Source organism: Lepisma saccharinum, chromosome 29 (assembly GCF_977018435.1).
Source record: "Lepisma saccharinum chromosome 29, izLepSacc3.1, whole genome shotgun sequence".
Classification (NCBI taxonomy): domain Eukaryota; kingdom Metazoa; phylum Arthropoda; class Insecta; order Zygentoma; family Lepismatidae; genus Lepisma; species Lepisma saccharinum.
In genome coordinates, this window is record NC_139257.1 from 44,600,515 (window position 1) to 44,620,360 (window position 19,846).

A 19,846-nucleotide genomic window follows, 5' to 3' on the forward strand; every position below is an offset into this window, starting at 1 on the left:
CAGTGTTATCGATGTGGGGGCAGAGCCCCCAAAATAATTTTGCTTAAGAGAATCTAATGTATTATTTTGCTTCTCTTGTAAAGTTTACTCTGAATTGTGCCACATGAACTTAAATTTAAATACACATTTAAAATGTTCTAGACCATCAACTTTGGGGGGGGGGGGGGGCTATGACCAGGGACAGCAAAACATATGACTTATTACTATATACTAAGTATATAATTATGAGTATTGTTAACATTTTTACAAAAAAGAGTTTCAAAAGAAGAAGTGCATGAACTAGGAGAGTGGATGGGATGTTCGGGCTACAAATGGCTCTCACATGTCATCAATAACGAGATTATTGATATAAGTCGGGAATATTTTGCTATTATGGTTGACGAAACTTGTGCAATACATATCCATGAACAATTGACATTTTGCATTCGAACTGTAAATGAAAATTTTAATATTTTTGAGGAATTCATGGGCTTTTACGAGATTCCGAACACTGAGGCCAAAACTTAAAAAAAGGGAGGGAGTAGTCATTCATTAATTTATTTCAGTGATCAGAGCCCCCCTAATAATTTTGACAAGTCGGCACCCCTGGTACCAAGTAACTTGATGAGTTGACATTTCATGCTATATCAACAACTGTGAATTACATTAATTACAGCAGTCACAGGTATGATTTGTTCTTGTACAATTCATTTTGAATTACCCTCTATAATCCTCCCATTAATGAACAAGCTAAAAACATATTAAGATTTCTGTATCATTCACTCACATGCTGATTTCGGACAATTGACACGGAAGAAGTGGTGGTTTCCCCAAAGTATACGGTCACCATGCCTCAACTGTGTCCGTTCAGATATAGGGGAACCATTGACAAATGACCTTGCATTCCCAAGAGGTTCCATGAACAGCTCCCCTCCTTCAATCACAATGACACAATGTTCCGGTTGAATACCGAGACCAGACAGTTGGATGTCTTGTTCCACAGGAGCTTCTCGTCGACCGACAAAGGTCCTTTCCTGGAAAAGAAGTTTGCATATTGTAAGAATAAATTAATATCAGGAAAAAAGGGGGGAGGGGGGAAAAGACACAAATTTCGTTGTGCTTTGAGCACATGCAACATTTGTTTTGATACTACTAGAACGAGCATTTACTGGCATATGCAAATCCATGCTTGTATTGAAATAGCATATTTAAAAGAATAATTGTTATTTATGCATTTTGATTTAACCTAAGTAAATTGAATCAAATATATGTTGTGTATAAAGTTTGTCTGCTCATCATTCATCCTCATTGCAACAATTAACTTGTAGAAGAATGATGTAAAACGTGAAAAATATAAATAAATAAATCGGTTCCCCACTTTACAACCATTTTATTTTTTCTCTTGAGGATACTAATGTGAATTCAGCAATTTTTTTTATTATTTTGTGAGCTTAATACAGGGTGTCTATAAAGTCACTAAACATTTCTGCATGAACAGGATTTATGGTACAAAATACAATATGTACTGAAACATATATCACAGTAGGACACAAAATCAGTATAACCCAATGTGACCACCCCTCAAGTCTAGGCACATATGCCAACAATCCACCACAGCCTGAAACACCTTCTCCAACATAGCTGGTGTAATCTCAGCAACTGCGGCCGTAATGTGTTGTTTCAACTGGACTATGCTGTGGATCCTTGCCCAGTACACCTTAGACTTGATAAACCCTCAAATGAAAAAGTCTAATGGGCTCAGATAGGGGGGGGGGGCAACTCCCCGTTGCGAGACACGACCAATCAATCTACCAGTAAAAACTTCATTTAGGTGATCACGAACGATGATGGCAAGATGGGGTGGTGCCCCATCCTGTTGGTGCATAGTAAGAAGCTTGGTGTGCCCCAATCCACCGTGCTATGAGCCACAGTTGGTAGATGCTGGGATTATGGATACTGAGTCCCGTGGTCGATGCGGTGGGGCTACGTGCGATCGCATCCTGTACATTTTCCACAATTTGTGGTGTTATGGCTGGCCTACCAGGGCGTTCTTCATCCTCAACACGACCTATTCACTTGAATTTGTTGGCCAGGTTCTTAATAGCCAGCCTGGTGGGGCCTGGTTTTCTGAATTTGCGAGCAAAGTCCGTCCGCACCTGTTCATATGTCATTCCACGCAGACGAGCACAAACAATGGCTATTCTCTCTTCTATAGAGTACATTTTATCAGATCACTTGGAAAAAAGAAAAGATTTGTCATCAGTTCATTGAAATGTTAAGTAACTTTATAGACATACTGTACATGTGGTACACTTTTATTTATTCAGTGCTTGAAATGAACCTCATTTTCAAGAGCTACATTAATTATAGTGCCTTATTTGGATATTGCGCCACCCGTGTAACGGCTGGAAGCAGGCTTCTTGCAGGTAAAATTAGATGTAGCGTAAAGCTACCAAAAGTGCTATAAGCTTGAGTTGAAGGGGATACATATATCAGATTTCACTGGCAAGCAGCATGCATCCAGTTGCCACACAGGTCATATTTGATGTCAGATCAGCACAACAACATTATGACGGCATTATATATTCAAACAATATACACCGCAGAAAGTACTTTATATATAAATAGTGACTGAGATGACACAGATATTGATATCAATATTGGACAAGACCATTTGCAATTTGATAACCAATACCGGGTGATACTTTGCCAGAGTCTAAACACCTAAACACTTTGATTATAATACATAAAGCACGGAGTATAAATTAAAAATACGTTCCCATTCTAAAATAATTAGAATTTTAAATTCATTTCTTATGAGGGGTCAAAGTAGGGATGAGCCGATATGAAATTTTGGCCAATACCGATACAGTACCGATATAAAATTTACCGATAACCGATATTCAACCGATCCGATATAAAATTAGAAATGGTCCTTGAAGACCCTGAAATTTTCGTTGATCTCCGTAATAAATGTGTGTCTCGAGCTGATTGCAATGCAAAAGAAGTTGAATATTTAGACACTTACTTTTTCAGAAAGTAGGGCATGGAGATTATCCATAAAAATTACAACAAAATGGGAGAATTTTGCACTAAATTATAAGATATTTATCGATATATCGGATCGGTAAAATAATCGGTAACTTTACCGATACACCGATATGCTTATATCGGCCGATACCGATAGAGTACCGATTAATCAGTCCCATCCCTAGGTCAAAGTGACCCCTTTCCACTGTTCTAGGGGGTATCAGATCCTTAGCTGTTATAGTGTTAAAAGGTGGGAAAAGTACATACCTTGAGGTAGTAGACAAGTAGTTCATTCAAGGATGGATCTGCATTCAAATTAACCAGGTAGTATTTATTCTTTTCCACTTTGATTCCAGATGCCTGGACGCTTATTCCCATCTTTTCCAATGCATGCTGCCTTTCTTGTTGTAATCGTTCTGAAATTGAAAGTTATGTTAGTTGTAACCTCACAAGAAAAAGGAAAAAAGCTTCAAACACTAAAAAACAAGGACAAACCAATATGAAACTTTTGCGAATACCAATAAAGCACCACTACCGATAACCGATATTTTACTGATCCAATATAAAATTGCATATGCTCCTTTACACGGTCTGTTTGAAAACTTTCCAAATAGTATGCCACTGCATCAAAAGTAATATTCAGTTTGTCGCATCACACTATGCTATTTCATTTCCAGCCTGCAATTATTCAGGTGAGATTGTATCTTGTGCCTGTAGTTGTTCCTGATTCCTTAGAGAAAACATGGATTCTGCACCATGAAAATGCTCCAAGAGTTGTGATGAAGCATAATAACTGTTGTTTGCAGACCCCTCTATTCTCCTGATTTGGAACCTGTGAACTTCTTTTCATGTTGAAATTCACGTTAAAAAGACTTAGTTTCCAGGTGATAGAAGAGAGCATAGACCGATATGAAATTTAGGCCAAAACCGACAAAGTTTCGATATAAAATTTACTGACACAGATGTTCTATCGATTTGATATAAAACTCAACCTGAATTGTCTCCTTAGTAAATGTACGTGACAAGATAACTGCAATAACACTGGGCACAGCATATGAACAGTAAATGACACTACTGTCAAGGAGATAAATTTGATTAAGCTACATAACAAGTACATAGAATATTTATAATAATATATATATAATAATATATATATAATGAATATAAAACATTTATAATATTACATTTGGTTTCTTTTTGGACAGACCTTGTATGTAAGCATGTGACTGCAATGGACTTTCCTTTGGAAAAGAAACTGTATATTTAATGTGTATCGTGAACTCTTCCTGGTAGCAGGTCTGTGCCAATGCATTGAGAGCCTACTACTTATTCAAGTGCATGAACATGGTAGGATGACGACATGACTGGTGTGCAGAAGCATTTGTAAGTTGGTAAGACATTTCTTGCATGTAAACACAAGTCAACAAAAAATGAAGTAATGCATGGATTGGGTTAGGCTTTCATACAGCTGCGAATTATGTAAAATGCCAGCCAACATTTTTGAAGAGGGAATTAGACAGTATCCATTAATTCAGGACCATATAACAAAATTGATCTGATGGTTAAAATGCCTGATATCTCTATACAGTGGAACCTCAACTTTACGTTTTTCAGGGGACCAAGCTGAAAAAACTTAAAATGCGGGGAAAATGTAAAACCAGGGTTCCACTGTATTCTGATTATATTGTATGTATCAAATATCTACAAATTTTGGAAGTAAAACTCCGATAGACTTATAATTGCAGTGGATTAATAATGCTATAACATTTAAATTATTAAGAACATCTTTAATTTGATAAAACGTCAGTATTAAAAATAATATGCAAGAGTATTGATATATAAAAAATAAATAAAATAACTCTTGGCTCGACAGCACTTGAATAGCCTAGGCAGATCTCCCGACTGCCAGTCTCCCTCCCACAATCCTGCCTAGAGGTGTGGAGATCTTCAACTCGTAATGGGCTAATATAGGGTCAGCAGGTCGAACCCCCAGTCTTTATAGGGGATTTCCGAGACCAGATTATGCTACTCACTCGTAGCTCCCCAATTTCCTTACGATGGCATGTTGCCACCGGTCCTATACACAGGCCAAGAACCCAGAGACTGACCATGCCGCCCTGCAGTCGGAAACCAAAGCCCAGCATCTTAGAATGCACAGCCACAAGGAGGACTATTGATATCACTATCAGTGAAAATGATACAGGCTCATCTATAATTTTAATATAATTCCTTTGAATATACATCCAGATCACACAGCAGTAGTTTCCTTGTCAATCACCGACATGTTTTAATGAGATTTCTCCTGAGAAAAATTACAATATTCAATCTTACAAAATGATAATATACTGTACTTGAGAATGAAACTATTAAAGCTAAAACATTTCATGGAAGGATCATTTTCAATGTGATATATACACACCAAGCCGTATGTGCTAATTTGAGCTCATACTCAGAAAGTGGTAGTCTATTTAGTAAGGCATCTGACTGACTGACTGATTGATTAATTTCATTAATTTTTCTTTGCTTTTCTGTCACTTTTGGCTAATCGTGGAGATGGGAACGACTGATGATAGGATGAAATTCATGAAGGGACACTTATAAAGAAGACTTTGTCCAGCCTGGGATTTGAATCCAGGACTTCTGGAATCGTAGCATGACATGCTAACCAGAGGCCAGCCACGTCTGACTGAAAAGTGGGAAACTTAGGTTCCATTCCCAGTAGAGTTGATCTCAACTGAGAATTGTTCAGACAATCTCCATGCAAAAAGTGGGTCTGAAGCTCACCCTGGAAGAGTAAAGGTGGATGAAGCATGAAGATAACATCCCCTCCAATATGACCAAGGTCGAGAATGTGTATGCTTCTGCTTCCACACTCCCTATGCACCTTAATGAATGGTATGATGCAATGCATGGAAGAATTTTTGGCTTTAACTTTTACTCACTTGCAAATTGAAAGTCACACATCTCACATCAACAAATTGTTTCTGTTTCGTTTATCTCATTTGTAATTGTTAATCTAGTTACTAGTTATTGCCCTTTTAATTCATGTATGAAGTTCTACTTGCACATATGTTACTTGGTGTAACTTTGTGCTCACAAAACAAAGAAAACTAAAAATTATTATAATTTATCCCTTTATTTCAACATAATTAATTAAATTTATGCTTCTAGAGTAACTTAACAGCAAATGTGAAATTATATTAATGACAAAAAACAAAACTCAACAGTATATAAATAAGAAAAAAAATGTAAATACAGTTGCATTCATTTGAACTCTATATTAATATTTAATTCACTAATTTTTACAAGAATGCACATAATTGTATAAAAAAAATCCTGCAGAAAATTTTAAAACTGATAATAAAATTGCTTTCTTTTCCAATCATGGGAATTCTAAATTGTTTCAATTACATAAATATCAAAACATGAATGAACACATATAGCACTGTGCATTTATTTGTGCAGTGTATTCTTTTCAATTTGAACTCCAAGGGCACATGAAAAAAAGTTTGAATTATTAGAATTAACAAAAACATCACATCATTCAAGATGGTTTGAAGGGGAATAAACTTCTATTTCAATTACAAAGTAGTTGAATTATCTAACTTCAAATTAAAGAGAATCCACTGTATTATTACTTATTATGTGTGTACTTATATTTTCTTGATAATATTTATTTACATATGATATTCCTGTTACCTGTTTTCAAAAGCTTCTCCTCCCATGTCTGTGACATTTCCTTCATGAGCTTCTCACTTTCACTTAGCTTCTCATGCAAATCTTCACGTTGCTGAAAACACATACAAATATTATGAATTTAACAGTAATATTTTCTATTAAGCTAAATATACAGTTTAAACACTATTCTCTATTCAGGTATGAGGATACCTTGATTTCCATCATGAGCTTCATATCTGGGAAAGCTTTGTGAGTGAGCTGTGATTTAATCAAATGGCTGAGAAATCTAAACAAATCATTTGGCATACAATATTACTGGAAATTGATAACGTATGGATTCAATATAAAATTACAAAATAGTGATGAAATAACGATTCATTAATGTATGCAGATGACTGTGATGGGTTCTGCACAGGAACATGAGTGAAGATTTAATATTCATTAGAAACAATACAATTGTGGACATGTGTACTCAATTACAGGATATTTATAAAATATTGGATTGTCAGTTTAATGAATAAACACTAAAGAACTGTATATTTATTTCAGTCATTTCTAAAATTGTACTGACAATGTACGTCAAGTGCTAGTACGTCAACAATAAAACTGTAGAGTACATGTACACTGCGTTATCGCTGAATTATAACCATCCTAGTGAAAAGTGAATGTGACCTGTTCATTGAGAGTGCTGTTCACCTAACACAGAGCATTGAGAAGGCGTCTGTAAATCTGTAGGTAGCACATGCCTGTTTGCAACAGGTGAAAGGACTGAGATTTCAGGAACACGAAGAGTTGGTGCCACGATCTTCAAAATGGCAACACTTGTGTATTGTTCAAGGGCTGCCATGGTGAGTGTGTACCAAGATTGGCACCAAAATGGGCAAACGGCAAACCAAGCAGAATTGCCGAGGGTAGCGAAAGGTTGATGCCCATAACGGGGCAGAAGTAAGCCTGCTACCACCTGCATAATTCCGAGGATGTGCGTTTAGCTTCATGTCCTGGTACTTTTAAATAACCCATAATGTCAGTTTCGCTGAATTTATATGATTGACGACTTTCTACCTCTCATATTTGTACATATTTTGTGCATGTGCGAATTATTCACTTTGTAAAACAATAAGTATATAATAAAATACCAAATGCAATTTACTTATGTTATGTGAGTATGTTCTGTTTACAAAACAACGTTTCAGGAGTCGACTGGTCCCTTCTTCAGGTTACTTCCTTGGCTCGCGTTATCGCTTCTTGCCGCTTCAAATTAGTGTAGAACAAGGAATAAGGTCATGGGTTTCACTCTGGTAAAAAAGGGTTGCTAAAAACTTTCCCATGTCTTGATAAAACTTCCATGCCCCTTTCTTTCATCACAAAAACCACCGAAAGTATTTAAAAGTCAAAACTTAAAAATTTAAAAAAACTTAAAATGGTAAAAACACACACTCCATGTTCGCCAGCGTAGTATCCGGTTTTCTTTCTTAACAGTTGGGCTGAAAAGTTCGTAGGCTGACTCATAGATGGCGTTACTAGAATTAAATCCATGTGATTTTTACTTAGTACTAACCTTCAAAAGATACGTGTATAAATTTCACAGCTGCCGGATAATTAGTTCGTGAGATATAGCATTGTGAGTGAAGCAGCTTTTGTTATTGTGAAAAAATGGATAAAAAAGAATTTCGTGTGTTAATAAAGCATTGCTTTTTGGCGAAAAAAAATACTGTTGAAGCCAAGGCTTGGCTTGATAAACATTATTCGGACTCTGCACCAGGAAAATCAACCGTTGAGAAGTGGTTTGCTAAATTTAAACGAGGCGAAATGAGCATCGAAGACAATGCACGCAGTGGACGCCCCAAAGAGGCTGTTACCGACGAAAACATCAAAAAAGTCCTCAAAATAATTTTAAATGATCGTAAAGTGAAGTTGGTCGAGATAGCTGAGACGATAAAAATATCAAAGGAATGTGTTGGACATATTGTGCATGAATATTTGAACATGCGAAAGCTGTGTGCAAAATGGGTGCCGTGCGTGCTCACAATCGATCAAAAGCAACAACGTTTTGATGATTCGGAGCAATGTTTAGCGATATTCAACCGTAATAAACACAAATTTTTCCGTCGATATATTACAATGGATGAAACATTGCTCCATAACTACACTCCAGAGTCCAATCGACAGTCAGCCGAGTGGACTGCACGTGATGAACCGAATCCAAAGCGTGGAAAGACGCAACAGTCGGCTGGCAAGGTTATGGCATCAGTATTCTGGAATGCGCATGGTATTATATTCATCGATTACCTCAAAAAGGGCCAGACCATCAACAGCGATTATTACATAGCGTTGTTGGAGCGTTTAAAGGATGAAATCACGAATAAACGGCCCCATTTGAAGAAGAAAAAAGTGCTGTTTCATCAAGACAATGCACCGTGTCACAAATCAATGAAAACGATGGCAAAATTATATGAATTAGACTACGAATTGCTTCCCCATCCACCATATTCTCCAGATCTGGCCCCCAGTGACTTTTTCCTGTTTGCAGACCTTAAAAGAATGCTCGCTGGAAAGAAATTTAGCACTGATGAAGAGGTAATCGCCGAAACTGAGGCCTATTTTGAGGCTAAAGAGAAATCGTACTATAAAAATGGCATCGAAAAATTGTATGACCGCTATAATCGTTGTATCGCCCTCGAAGGCAACTATATTGAATAATAAAATCGAATTTTGTCAAAAAAATATTTTTTACTATGTTAGCCTACGAACTTTTCAGCCCAACTGTTACAGAATGCAGGAAGTTCCTTGATTCTATTCCCCTCCTGCATGACACCCCTCCCCTCTGCCGAAATCCTACGTTATTTCCAACTCAAAATCACGTGTCTCCTGAACAGCGCGGATTACGTCCGGCATGACATGAAATCCTATTTTGTTAATCTTGCTTACCTCCCACCTTTCAAACATCTTTATCCACATTTCATCTAGGTTCCTATCATCTCTATTTAATTTATTATTCCTATCTTTGCATATATTAGCGAGCTCATATACGTTTCTGTTTGTTTGTTTTCATTTCTAATTACCTCCCTTTTCTTAATTTTATCTTGTTCTTCAATAATGTGTTCGGATAAACCTGTTCTTGGTACTTCCTCTCTATTATCTTTATTGTGTACTCTCCACCTTATCTCCATGCTTCTTCCTGTTTGCCCAATATATTCCTTATTACATTCACACCTAATCCTATAAACACCATTTTTCCCCCCCTCATTTTCCTTTGTCATTCCTTCCTTCTTATATTCTGTACAATATTTTTCAATATTGCACGGAGCCCTCATCCCACATTTAATACCATAATCTTTTACTACTTTTTTCAATCTTTTCAGAAACTCCTTTAAAATACGGGATCCCCACATACCTATACTTTATTTTCGCTCCATCTACCCCACCTTCTACTGTTTCCCCCTCCTTATTCCTTTCCCTTCTCTCGCAAATTTTGCATGCTCCCCTTTGTACCCTCCTCATTTCGTTCCTTATACCAATTTCTTTTACCTATACTCATAAGCGATAATGCGAGCCAAGGAAGTAACCTGAAGAAGGGAGCAGTCGACTCCCGAAATGTTGTTTTGTAAACATACTCACATAAAGTAAGTAAACTGCATTTGGTATTTTATTAAATACTTATTGTTCTCTTATTTACATTTATTAATTATATTATACTTTATGTACAAAGTGAGAATCAGATTCAGAGGATCATATGGGTCAAGAAATGGAGCACAATGTAACTCTTGAAAACCCAAAACAACAATGGACAGGCAAGAAGAATTTCTAGCAACACCATGCGTTACAATCTTGTACATATGGGCTGCCAGCAGATGCCACAAGTCCACCCACTTCTCACCAAGATTCATGAGTGCAAAAGATTCACCTAGTGTAATGAGCATGCATGTTCGATGATGTTAAACGACTGGAAGGAGGAAGATGTGCTGGTCTGATGAGTTTCTTACTCCACTTTGTGGATATTCCTGTTCGTATTTGGCATCAGTAACATGAGACTGGATCCATCACGCATGATGTCAATGATGCAAGCCTGTGGCAGGGAGTGTATTGTGCGGGGAATGTTTAACTGTTGGGAACTGGAACCCATTGTGCATATGGACAAACATATGCACGATGCTCTTTATCAGCAACTACTTGACGATGTGGTACATCCTGCCATGTTGCACTTATCCATGACTAGTGATGGAATCTTTCACAAAGGCAATGCACCATACCATCGCATGGGTCTTGTGTGCGATTGGTTCAAGGAACATACTTCTGACCTTCAGCATATGGAATGGCATGTCAGATGCCTGGACACACCAATCACCTGCATCAAAGGCAGAATTACACCTTGCATGGTTGGCCATACGTTCAAACTACTTCTATCATCTTGTTGGATTACTTGTCAGATAGCTGCTGTTCTGTGGGTAAAAGGGGACCTTACATATTAGGTAGGTGGTTATAATTCTGTGATCACTCAGTGTATACAAGAGGAGGCTGATAAGTATTGAGCCTTACCCAGAAAAAATTGAGCTAGGAGGCTGGCATTTGCAAGGTGTACTGGTCAATTCTTCTATTTGTAATGGTGCAAAAATAGACTTTCTATGATTTTATCTTCCCTTTGTTCTTCAGGTCCAAAGTGAAAATGGCACCACCTCCAGAAAAGTTGCATGACAATGTCTTGCCACACACTGCAGGTGAAACAATGGCGACACTGACCTCCTTAGGCTTTCAAGTGTTGCCCCATCCACCCTATTTGCCAGACCTGGCTACATCTGACAATCATCTGAGAGACTACCTAAAGGGACAATTATTTTGGATTGTTCAGGAGGCAACTAATGTAGCAAATGAGTGGTTACACCAGCAGTCGGAAGAATTTTATTTGCTGGGACTTAAGAAGCTGCAGGACAGATGTCGCAAGTGCATTGACTTCCTGGGGGAATATGTAGAATAGTGTGCCAGTTAGAGATTCCTAGCTCAATTTTTCCTGGGTAAGGCTCAATACTTATCAGCCTCCCCTTGTACGTTATGTCCCCATCATTCATTTTTCATATTTTGGATGCGTGCGACTTACTCACTATCATATATAAGCATAAAATCAAAATTTGTTATTTACTTACAACAGTGAGTATATACTTGTCAAAGACAATGTTTCGATGGCAACTGCCCCCTTCTTCAGGTCTAGAAGTCGGCTTTACGGAAATCCACAAAGCTTCGTCATTTAGAGAGGCTATAGGTTTTTACGTGGACAGGTTGAATGCTAGGATAACAAATGACTAAAACAGGGCTATTCCCACATTTTAAAATCCCTTAAAACTCATATAAAAACCGTTAAAACCCGTGTTACTATCCGATCACAATTCTTCACATGTTGACTGGAATTGGTACCAGTTGTGATCGGATAGTAACACTGGTTTTAACAGTTTTTATATGAGTTTTAAGGGATTTTAAAATGTGGGAATAGTCCTGTTTTAGTAATTTATCTAAGCATTCAACCTGTCCACGTAAAAACCTATATCCTCTCTAAATGACGAAGCTTTGTGGATTTCCGTAAAGCCTACTTCTTGACCTGAAGAAGGGGGGCAGTTGCCACCGAAACATTGTCTTTGACAAGTATATACTCACTGTACGCAAGTAAATAACAAATTTTGATTTTATGCTTATCATTCATTTTTTTGTTTCATAAGTTAATACCCCACACCAGTTACAACTCCATTTAATGCCCTCACACCATCAAGAGTCAGAACTCCATTTGGAAGCAAAGTGTTAGTGCTGTAAAATAAATTTTTATTCACTATTTCACGTTACAAACAGTGAATAAAAATGCTAATGCATACTTTGGTGTACATATTTGTGATGCAGTCAGTCTTGTAGGAACTATTCCTGAATTGCTATGTTTATAAATAACAATAAGACACAAAGCTGGAGCATGTACTTTTTTTAAAAAAAAGTTTAACATTTCAGTCTTCTAAATGAAGCTCTTCAAGACTAAAATCGTAAAATGGTGAGGTTAGGAGCACGAGAGAAAGGCGAGAAACATCTGGTATTTATTATGAGTGAAGAGCCGCAGTTATTCCATCAGCTTAATTTGTACTTAAAAGACACTTCCAGACACCTTCTAAACTTCTTTCACCCTTTAAATTTTCTTGATTTACAACTTTTGTCCTGATGGTAGACTTTTGTTTAGAACATCAAAACGTCAAACATATTTTGTATTCTAGTACCACTCCAAATGTATCTTATTTTTATTATGATGAGTGTGGTAACATGAGTAATTGTCAGGAACATTTATACATTAGTATTTAGGCTCCAATCAGTGTTGCCAAATGTATGATAATAACTGAACATGTAAATAGCACATCTTTAAAAGTGCAGTTTTTAATTAAAGATGGCATGTAAATATTGATCTCCAATACGAAATTTGTGATTTTGTATTCGTGAATATCATTGTCAATACAAACGATGAGGTTCTGTTGTACAATGAATCACTGAAAATAACAAATAAAATTGGATAATAGTGTACTGTATCAGAGGTATTTCAAAGTGAAAAAAAAATCATCTCTCAAGGCATGCAAATGAACAAAAAACTGTCTGAAAGAAAAATCATTTAACACTTTCCGGTCGGGAATCGGATGTAATGCGAGCAGAGTAAAACACCCCTTCCGGTCGCCCATCGGCTAGGATATGATCGCCGTATTTCCGTTGCGTTTAAATGTATTGGGCCTAACCTCATGCGATTATCATTGCAGTTCTATTTTTCGCCACCACAGAGCATCTTATGATGGTTGGGTAAAGGCTTACTGTTATTTCATTGCTTTTTGATAACGTGCACAGGGCATGTTTATGCAGATTTTTCAAAAATACAAAAAATACATAATTTTTCAATAAATATTGCAATGTGTAAATTATAAAAATGTAACATCTAATTGAATTATCTATTAGAACAGAATCTAACCTTTGATTTGATATATAATACATTGTGATACCATTAATAGTGTATTTTTCTGGATTTTTTCAAAATGCCCTAAAATGTCTGTCCTCAGGTAAAAAGACACATGAAAACCATCAGACCGGAAAGTGTTAACAAAAGTTGCATTTGCATTCTTACTATAGTAATGTGAAAAGCAAACAGGATATATGAATTCTGAAAGGTTTTCCCACAATAACATACATTATTATTTTATTATTACAAATATTAATTAATATAATGAAGGCAAATAAATGTTAATTATTGTCACGCTTCGATTCAAAAACAATAAATGACACAGGAGATAAAAAATAAAAGAGTCCCTTTGAAGTACATAGTTTAGACATGTCCACACATTGAAGCACTGATATTAATCAATATGCAACATGAAAGTCAATGTCCTAATAAGCAAGCTTGTGTCAAACCAGCATTCATGTCACAAGGCAGATAAAAAATATAAACTTACCTCTTCAACTCCTTGTGACCCCTTGCAGCGAAAGGAAAAAGTACAATGTGCAGGACCAAGCATGGAATAGAAAACAAATCATACATACACACACTATAGTAAGTTATAGAGTGACTTATACAGCGTGTCACTATACAACACCAACAAGCTCTCACAGTATGTAGAGGTCATGAAGGATGACATTCTTGGTTGCCCCCTTTTATTTATTTCATTTTTCCCCATTGAGAACTAATTTGGTGCTTGAAGCCCTTGAAAACAAGTACTTTCTATGTAGAAATTTTGATTTGATCAGAACTTCAATCTGTCTCTCTGCACTTTGCACCATTGCTCTATCAACTGAGCTACCAAGCAAGTTAAGAAGCTAGTTGCTTCTGAATCGCAACTGTAACTTGTTACTTTTTCAGGTAATGAGGAATGGAATAAAGAGTTACTTCATTGTAAGTACATTTCAATAATAATGAACTAAGTTAATGTTCAGAACAATATATTTTTTTTTCATATACATTTCTTATGAGTAGGGAGGCAAATTTATGGTAAATAAAAACTGAGGAGAGCGGTAAATAAAATGTTAGATCAGCGGTATATACCAGCGGTGGAAAAAAAAAAAATTGGCACACACTTTTTCATCATGTGACGAAACAACATACAAAGAGCTATAAATTGATAAACTACTTCATTTTTATATACTGTACACATACACAAGTACTTAGATTTCAACTGTAATTGCCAGTGTCGGCAATTGGGTGTGGCAAGGATAGTTTACTTTTCTTGCTAGACAAGGCTTAGTATTTAGAGGCCATATGTGATGTGATCGGAGATAAAACGTTCTTCAGCTGCAAGTGGTAGGAAACTTTAGGCAAACATTTAGTTACAAATCGACAGTTTGTGCGCACAACCTCGATTGCCGGTTTTTGCATGTTTTCTATTTAATTTGATGATATTTCACGGTTATTTCATGAAAAAGCGTTCATTTTGTGGAAAAGCACACATTTCGCATTACTTCGCGAATAAAACTCATGCATATTTCATTATTGGGGGTGTAGTTACGTGCAGAATGTTCAAAATTGCATTTTTTTTTTCACATTATTTCGCGCATAGTGAAAATTCAATGTCCCTACTTATGAGCAAATGTTTTGCATGATGTAATTTTTTCAAGTAATTTAACTGTCAATTCAATTTTTTCACCTCTATTTCTTTTTTCAAATTTAAACATCTAAACAAATTTAAGTAAATTTAAACATATGAGGATTATTATAATATAATGAAAATTCACATTAATTTCAGAGGGTTATCAGTAAAAAAAAAAAAAAAAAAAAAAAAGAGGAACAGTCACTTTCAGTCCATGTATTCAAGACATTCTATGAGATGTTTACTATGTAGAAAAAAATAACTATAAAAGCAACATACAGTTACTTTTTACAATAATGTAACTATAATAGTCACATTTCAAAAAGTAACTGTTGCATACATGTGGGATAGAAAATGCTCGTTCTCAAGGGCTTGTAGTATCGAATTCTGTCCTCAGAAAGAAAAGCGATATTGAGCATATATTCCCCAAAATGACTACCAAGGGGTATAATTTTTTATATAACCCAGTTTTAACATGTGTATGTCTGTGCGTGAGTCAATGAGTAAGAAATAACATTTCAGTGTCAAAAATACAGTAATTCATAATAGATATGTGAAGAGACAATCTGTCAACAGTGTGGAAAGGAAATGGCATCATCCATCAACAACAACGAAAAAGGAACTAAAAACAATAGAAAGTTCATTAAAAATTCACTTCATATGCAGTGGTGGTGGATAATCAGTAAGAACTTTAATAATAAAAAAAGTTATTTTCATACTGTGAAAGTTTATTGGCAATTTACATTGACACCCTGTTTATACATACAAACATGTCAAATATTATTTTATAATTCAGCTGTAATCTTCTATTTTATAAATATTTTGAAACCAGACAAAGACAAGACACATAATCCAAAAACTTAGCTTTAAGATGCATCTTAATCATATGGTGTCAACAAGTAGAAAACTGACAGGTTGGGTCATAAACAAATGGCAAGGTCTAAACAACCTCCACCTTCTCTTAGTTATGGACATGGCATTTGTTAGACCCATTCTGGAATTCAGTTCTGTGACATGGAATTTTTCCTGTGGTGTTGGAAAATGTCACATCATTGAGAATATACAAAAGAAATTATTTATATTTTAGATTTAAACTGTTTAAATTATTTTATAGTTATGACAACCTATTGAACAAGTTAAAAGTTGAATACCTTTCAGCTAGAAGAAACAGAAATGATATAAAATTCGTTGAGAACATTTTAGAAGGTTGCTACTCTGTCCCTACGCTTTTATCGAGAATATCTATACGAGCTACGCCGTATTGAGTACGCACTAAAGGGTCGTTATTGACAACATCTACAGATTATAAATATAATGAGTTTTTAAACTTCATAGTCAGTAGTTATAATGATTTCCAACGAGCCTAAATATCAAGTGTATTTTAATCATTCACCAGACCTATTTTAATGACTTATCATGTATACTTTAATGTATATATCATTCATATTTTATTGTACCTCTTATTGTATTTAGTACTTCTTTTGTACAGTCACATCTTTATCATTCAATCTTGTATTATAAATTTACGACTTTTTTGTATTTACATGTATACGTACTGCTGTACTAAGGCCAGCCAGCTGTTTTTCAGCAGGATAATACTAGCATAAATAAATAAAAAATAAATAAATAACAAGGATATTATAGACAGAGTAAGATGAAGCGGTACATGGAGAAAGATGTATGAAGTGAAGAGATTTAAAATAAAAACTGTAGACAATATTGGAAATATTGAGAGGGGGAAAATGGAGACGGAAAAGTGATGGAGAGATGGGAAAAACAGAGGTGCTTCACTTTCATATCAGTCCAACAGGAAGATTGAAAGTGTCGTTGATTGATATGTGTACATACATGGGTTGGACATTCAATAGTAGTCACAACGGTTACATGTAAGCATGCAAAAGGCATAGCACAGAATTTTTCATGGAACTTTTACTGTTCCTCTGTGTAGTCTCTAGCATTGTCCATGCCCCCTTTTCCACCAGTGTGGTAGTTTCATAATGCTGTCAGCAGCTCCAGATGTATTGATGTCATGGATAGAGCAGAGGACTGCACTGTGGAACCCATACCGTCAGTATTCTGTGCCCTTGTACTACATATTTCTTCTCCTGTGAAACTGTGGTATATCTCGCGAAATATCAACGTCTTCATTTTTGTGTGGTAAGTGTTTACTGTCTCAATCTTCATTTTTGTTTACCCATATATATATACAGTATATATATATATGGTATATTTATTATAACATGTTTATCTATTTATTTATACATTACAACATACTTGGAAACTCCACATTATGTTACAGTGCATCGTCATTTGTAAACTCACTTTGGCACTAGCCAATCCTCAGCACTGTAACTGTCTGCTCAAATCAGCCCTAGTACAACTGACACATGAATTTGAGTGAGCATTCCATGTGACCTTCAGAACAAGAATGCCAACCACAAAAATTAAATCATCCCCAAGTAACCAAATACCATCCAATTTTCAACATGGTCGCAACAAGATACATGAAAGAAGGGGTACTGGAACTTCTCAGACAAACTGTACATTAAAAGCAAGATAAAAATCACAAGACATACCTTGTTTTGTCATTCGAATTTATCTTAATTTATTTTAATATGTTGACAACACATAACATAAAATAATAACCCTTTAATTATGCACACACAGTACAAATATACAAACACATCACCTAAATTTTGTACGGAAATATAAATACAGCACCTCAAGGAAATAGCTGAAAGAAATATGCAATTAAATCACTGATAAAAAATTTGCATTGCAATAAATTAAACTATGCATCAGGAAACTGTAGTGTTATGTATGGACTCCATCAATGGATTCACATTTTTTCTTCTTGTTCTCTTGGTACACACATGTGTGCAGTTTGAATAGGCTTCACTTAAGGATCGACTAAACCCTTGGCAGCAGTCAGGGTGAATTTTTTTCAATTTTTCCTCTCCATTCCAAAAGCCTATTGGATATTTCAAAATATGAAAAATTACATACACTTAGAATCCCTTCTACAGCACTGACGTGAATTTTCGTGTAGTTTGCTTTCACTGTTATCTAAATATTCTCAATAGTTTCGCGATTACGTAAGTCTACTTGGTAGCATCATCACCTTGAAATCAAGGTGTTCTGAGTTTCATACCTGGTGGAGGCACATAATGGTTCAGATCCCACTTTAAACTGAAGGTCCAGACCCGATTAGCCTTACCATGCACAAAGTGGACTTAAAACACCAACTCAATCAATCAATCAAATGTAAAACACCAACTCAATCAATCAATCAAATGTAGAACACCAACTCAATCAATCAATCAAATGTAAAACACCAACTGTATCAATCAATCAAATGTAAAACACCAACTCAATCAATCAATCAAATGTAGAACACCAACTCAATCAATCAATCAAATGTAAAACACCAACTGTATCAATCAATCAAATGTAAAACACCAACTCAATCACCCGGTGGAGGCACATGGCACAGTGGTTCGGATCCCACTTTAAACCGTAGGTCCAGTCCTGATTAGCCTTAATGTGCATAAAGTGGACTTAAAACACCAACTCAATCAATCAATCAATTAAATGAAGTCTATTAAACTATTGAGAATATCTAGATAACAGTGAAAGAAAACTACACGAAAATTCACGTCAATGCTCTACAAGGAACTTTAAGCTGATGTAATTTTTCATATTTTGGAATATGAATGGAGAGGAAAATTTGAAAAACTTCTCCCTGACGGCTGCCAAAGGTCCAGTCCAGCCTTAAACAACAACAACAAAAAATGCATCTCAGACACTACATTAAAAAATACAGATATGGGGAAAGAGCAAGTTCTTACCGTTGCATACTTCAGCATTTCCTTCAGAGCTTCAACTTCCTGCCTCAATTCCCTAATGATACGAGCATTAGGATCTTCATTCACAACAGCATGGTTCACAATACGTTTTGCTCTATCGGCATATCTCAAGGTGGATAAGGTCTCTTCATAATTGTCAGCTGCCGGGGAAATTGTAGCTACCATTACAGTCTTACTGTTTCCACCAAGATTATCCTTTGAAAATAATAACCATCACAATAAATTAGAAATGGTAAGGGAATGCAAACGAATAAAACGTTTAAAACATACTATTATTCATAACACAATTACAACAAAGGCAACCTGCTGTGCACATATACTTACTAATCTCTTCTTAATGAATGTTAAATATACAGGTGGTGAAGCTGAAACACCTTGAATGCAGACACTCAACTTGATTAGAATGGTTTTCGGGAACCTTTGGTGGCCAGTACAGCAGTAACACGTCTGGGGAAGGACCGATAGAGGTCCTTTACAGTGGTGAGAGGGATTTTCAGCCATTCCTCCTGAAGCACACCGATGAGTTCACCACATGTTGTTGGTGGAGGGAAACGTCACCGCACGTGATTCTCAAAAAATACCCTATAAGGGCTCGATAATGTTCAGGTTCGGTGACTTGGCAGCCTTGGCAGTGACATGTTCCTCTACAACGATCAGTGGTCCAAAGACTCCTCACCATCACGGATCCAGCCCCATGTTTCAATCTGGTCACTA

The 19,846-nt window shown here is 36.1% G+C and overlaps 1 protein-coding gene across 1 annotated transcript in view; it reads right to left on the reverse strand.

Moving 5' to 3' along the window:
• Positions 1–19,846, reverse strand: part of Khc-73 (Kinesin heavy chain 73) — a 405,567-nt gene that overhangs the window by 105,566 nt on the left and 280,155 nt on the right. Inside the window, exons 8-12 of the mRNA XM_083114710.1 lie at positions 19,115–19,327; positions 14,139–14,159; positions 6,709–6,799; positions 3,277–3,425; positions 767–1,013 (exon numbers count right to left, since the gene is read on the reverse strand). Coding sequence (XP_082970836.1) covers positions 767–1,013; positions 3,277–3,425; positions 6,709–6,799; positions 14,139–14,159; positions 19,115–19,327 — 721 coding nt within the window. The remainder of the gene's footprint in view (positions 1–766; positions 1,014–3,276; positions 3,426–6,708; positions 6,800–14,138; positions 14,160–19,114; positions 19,328–19,846) is intronic.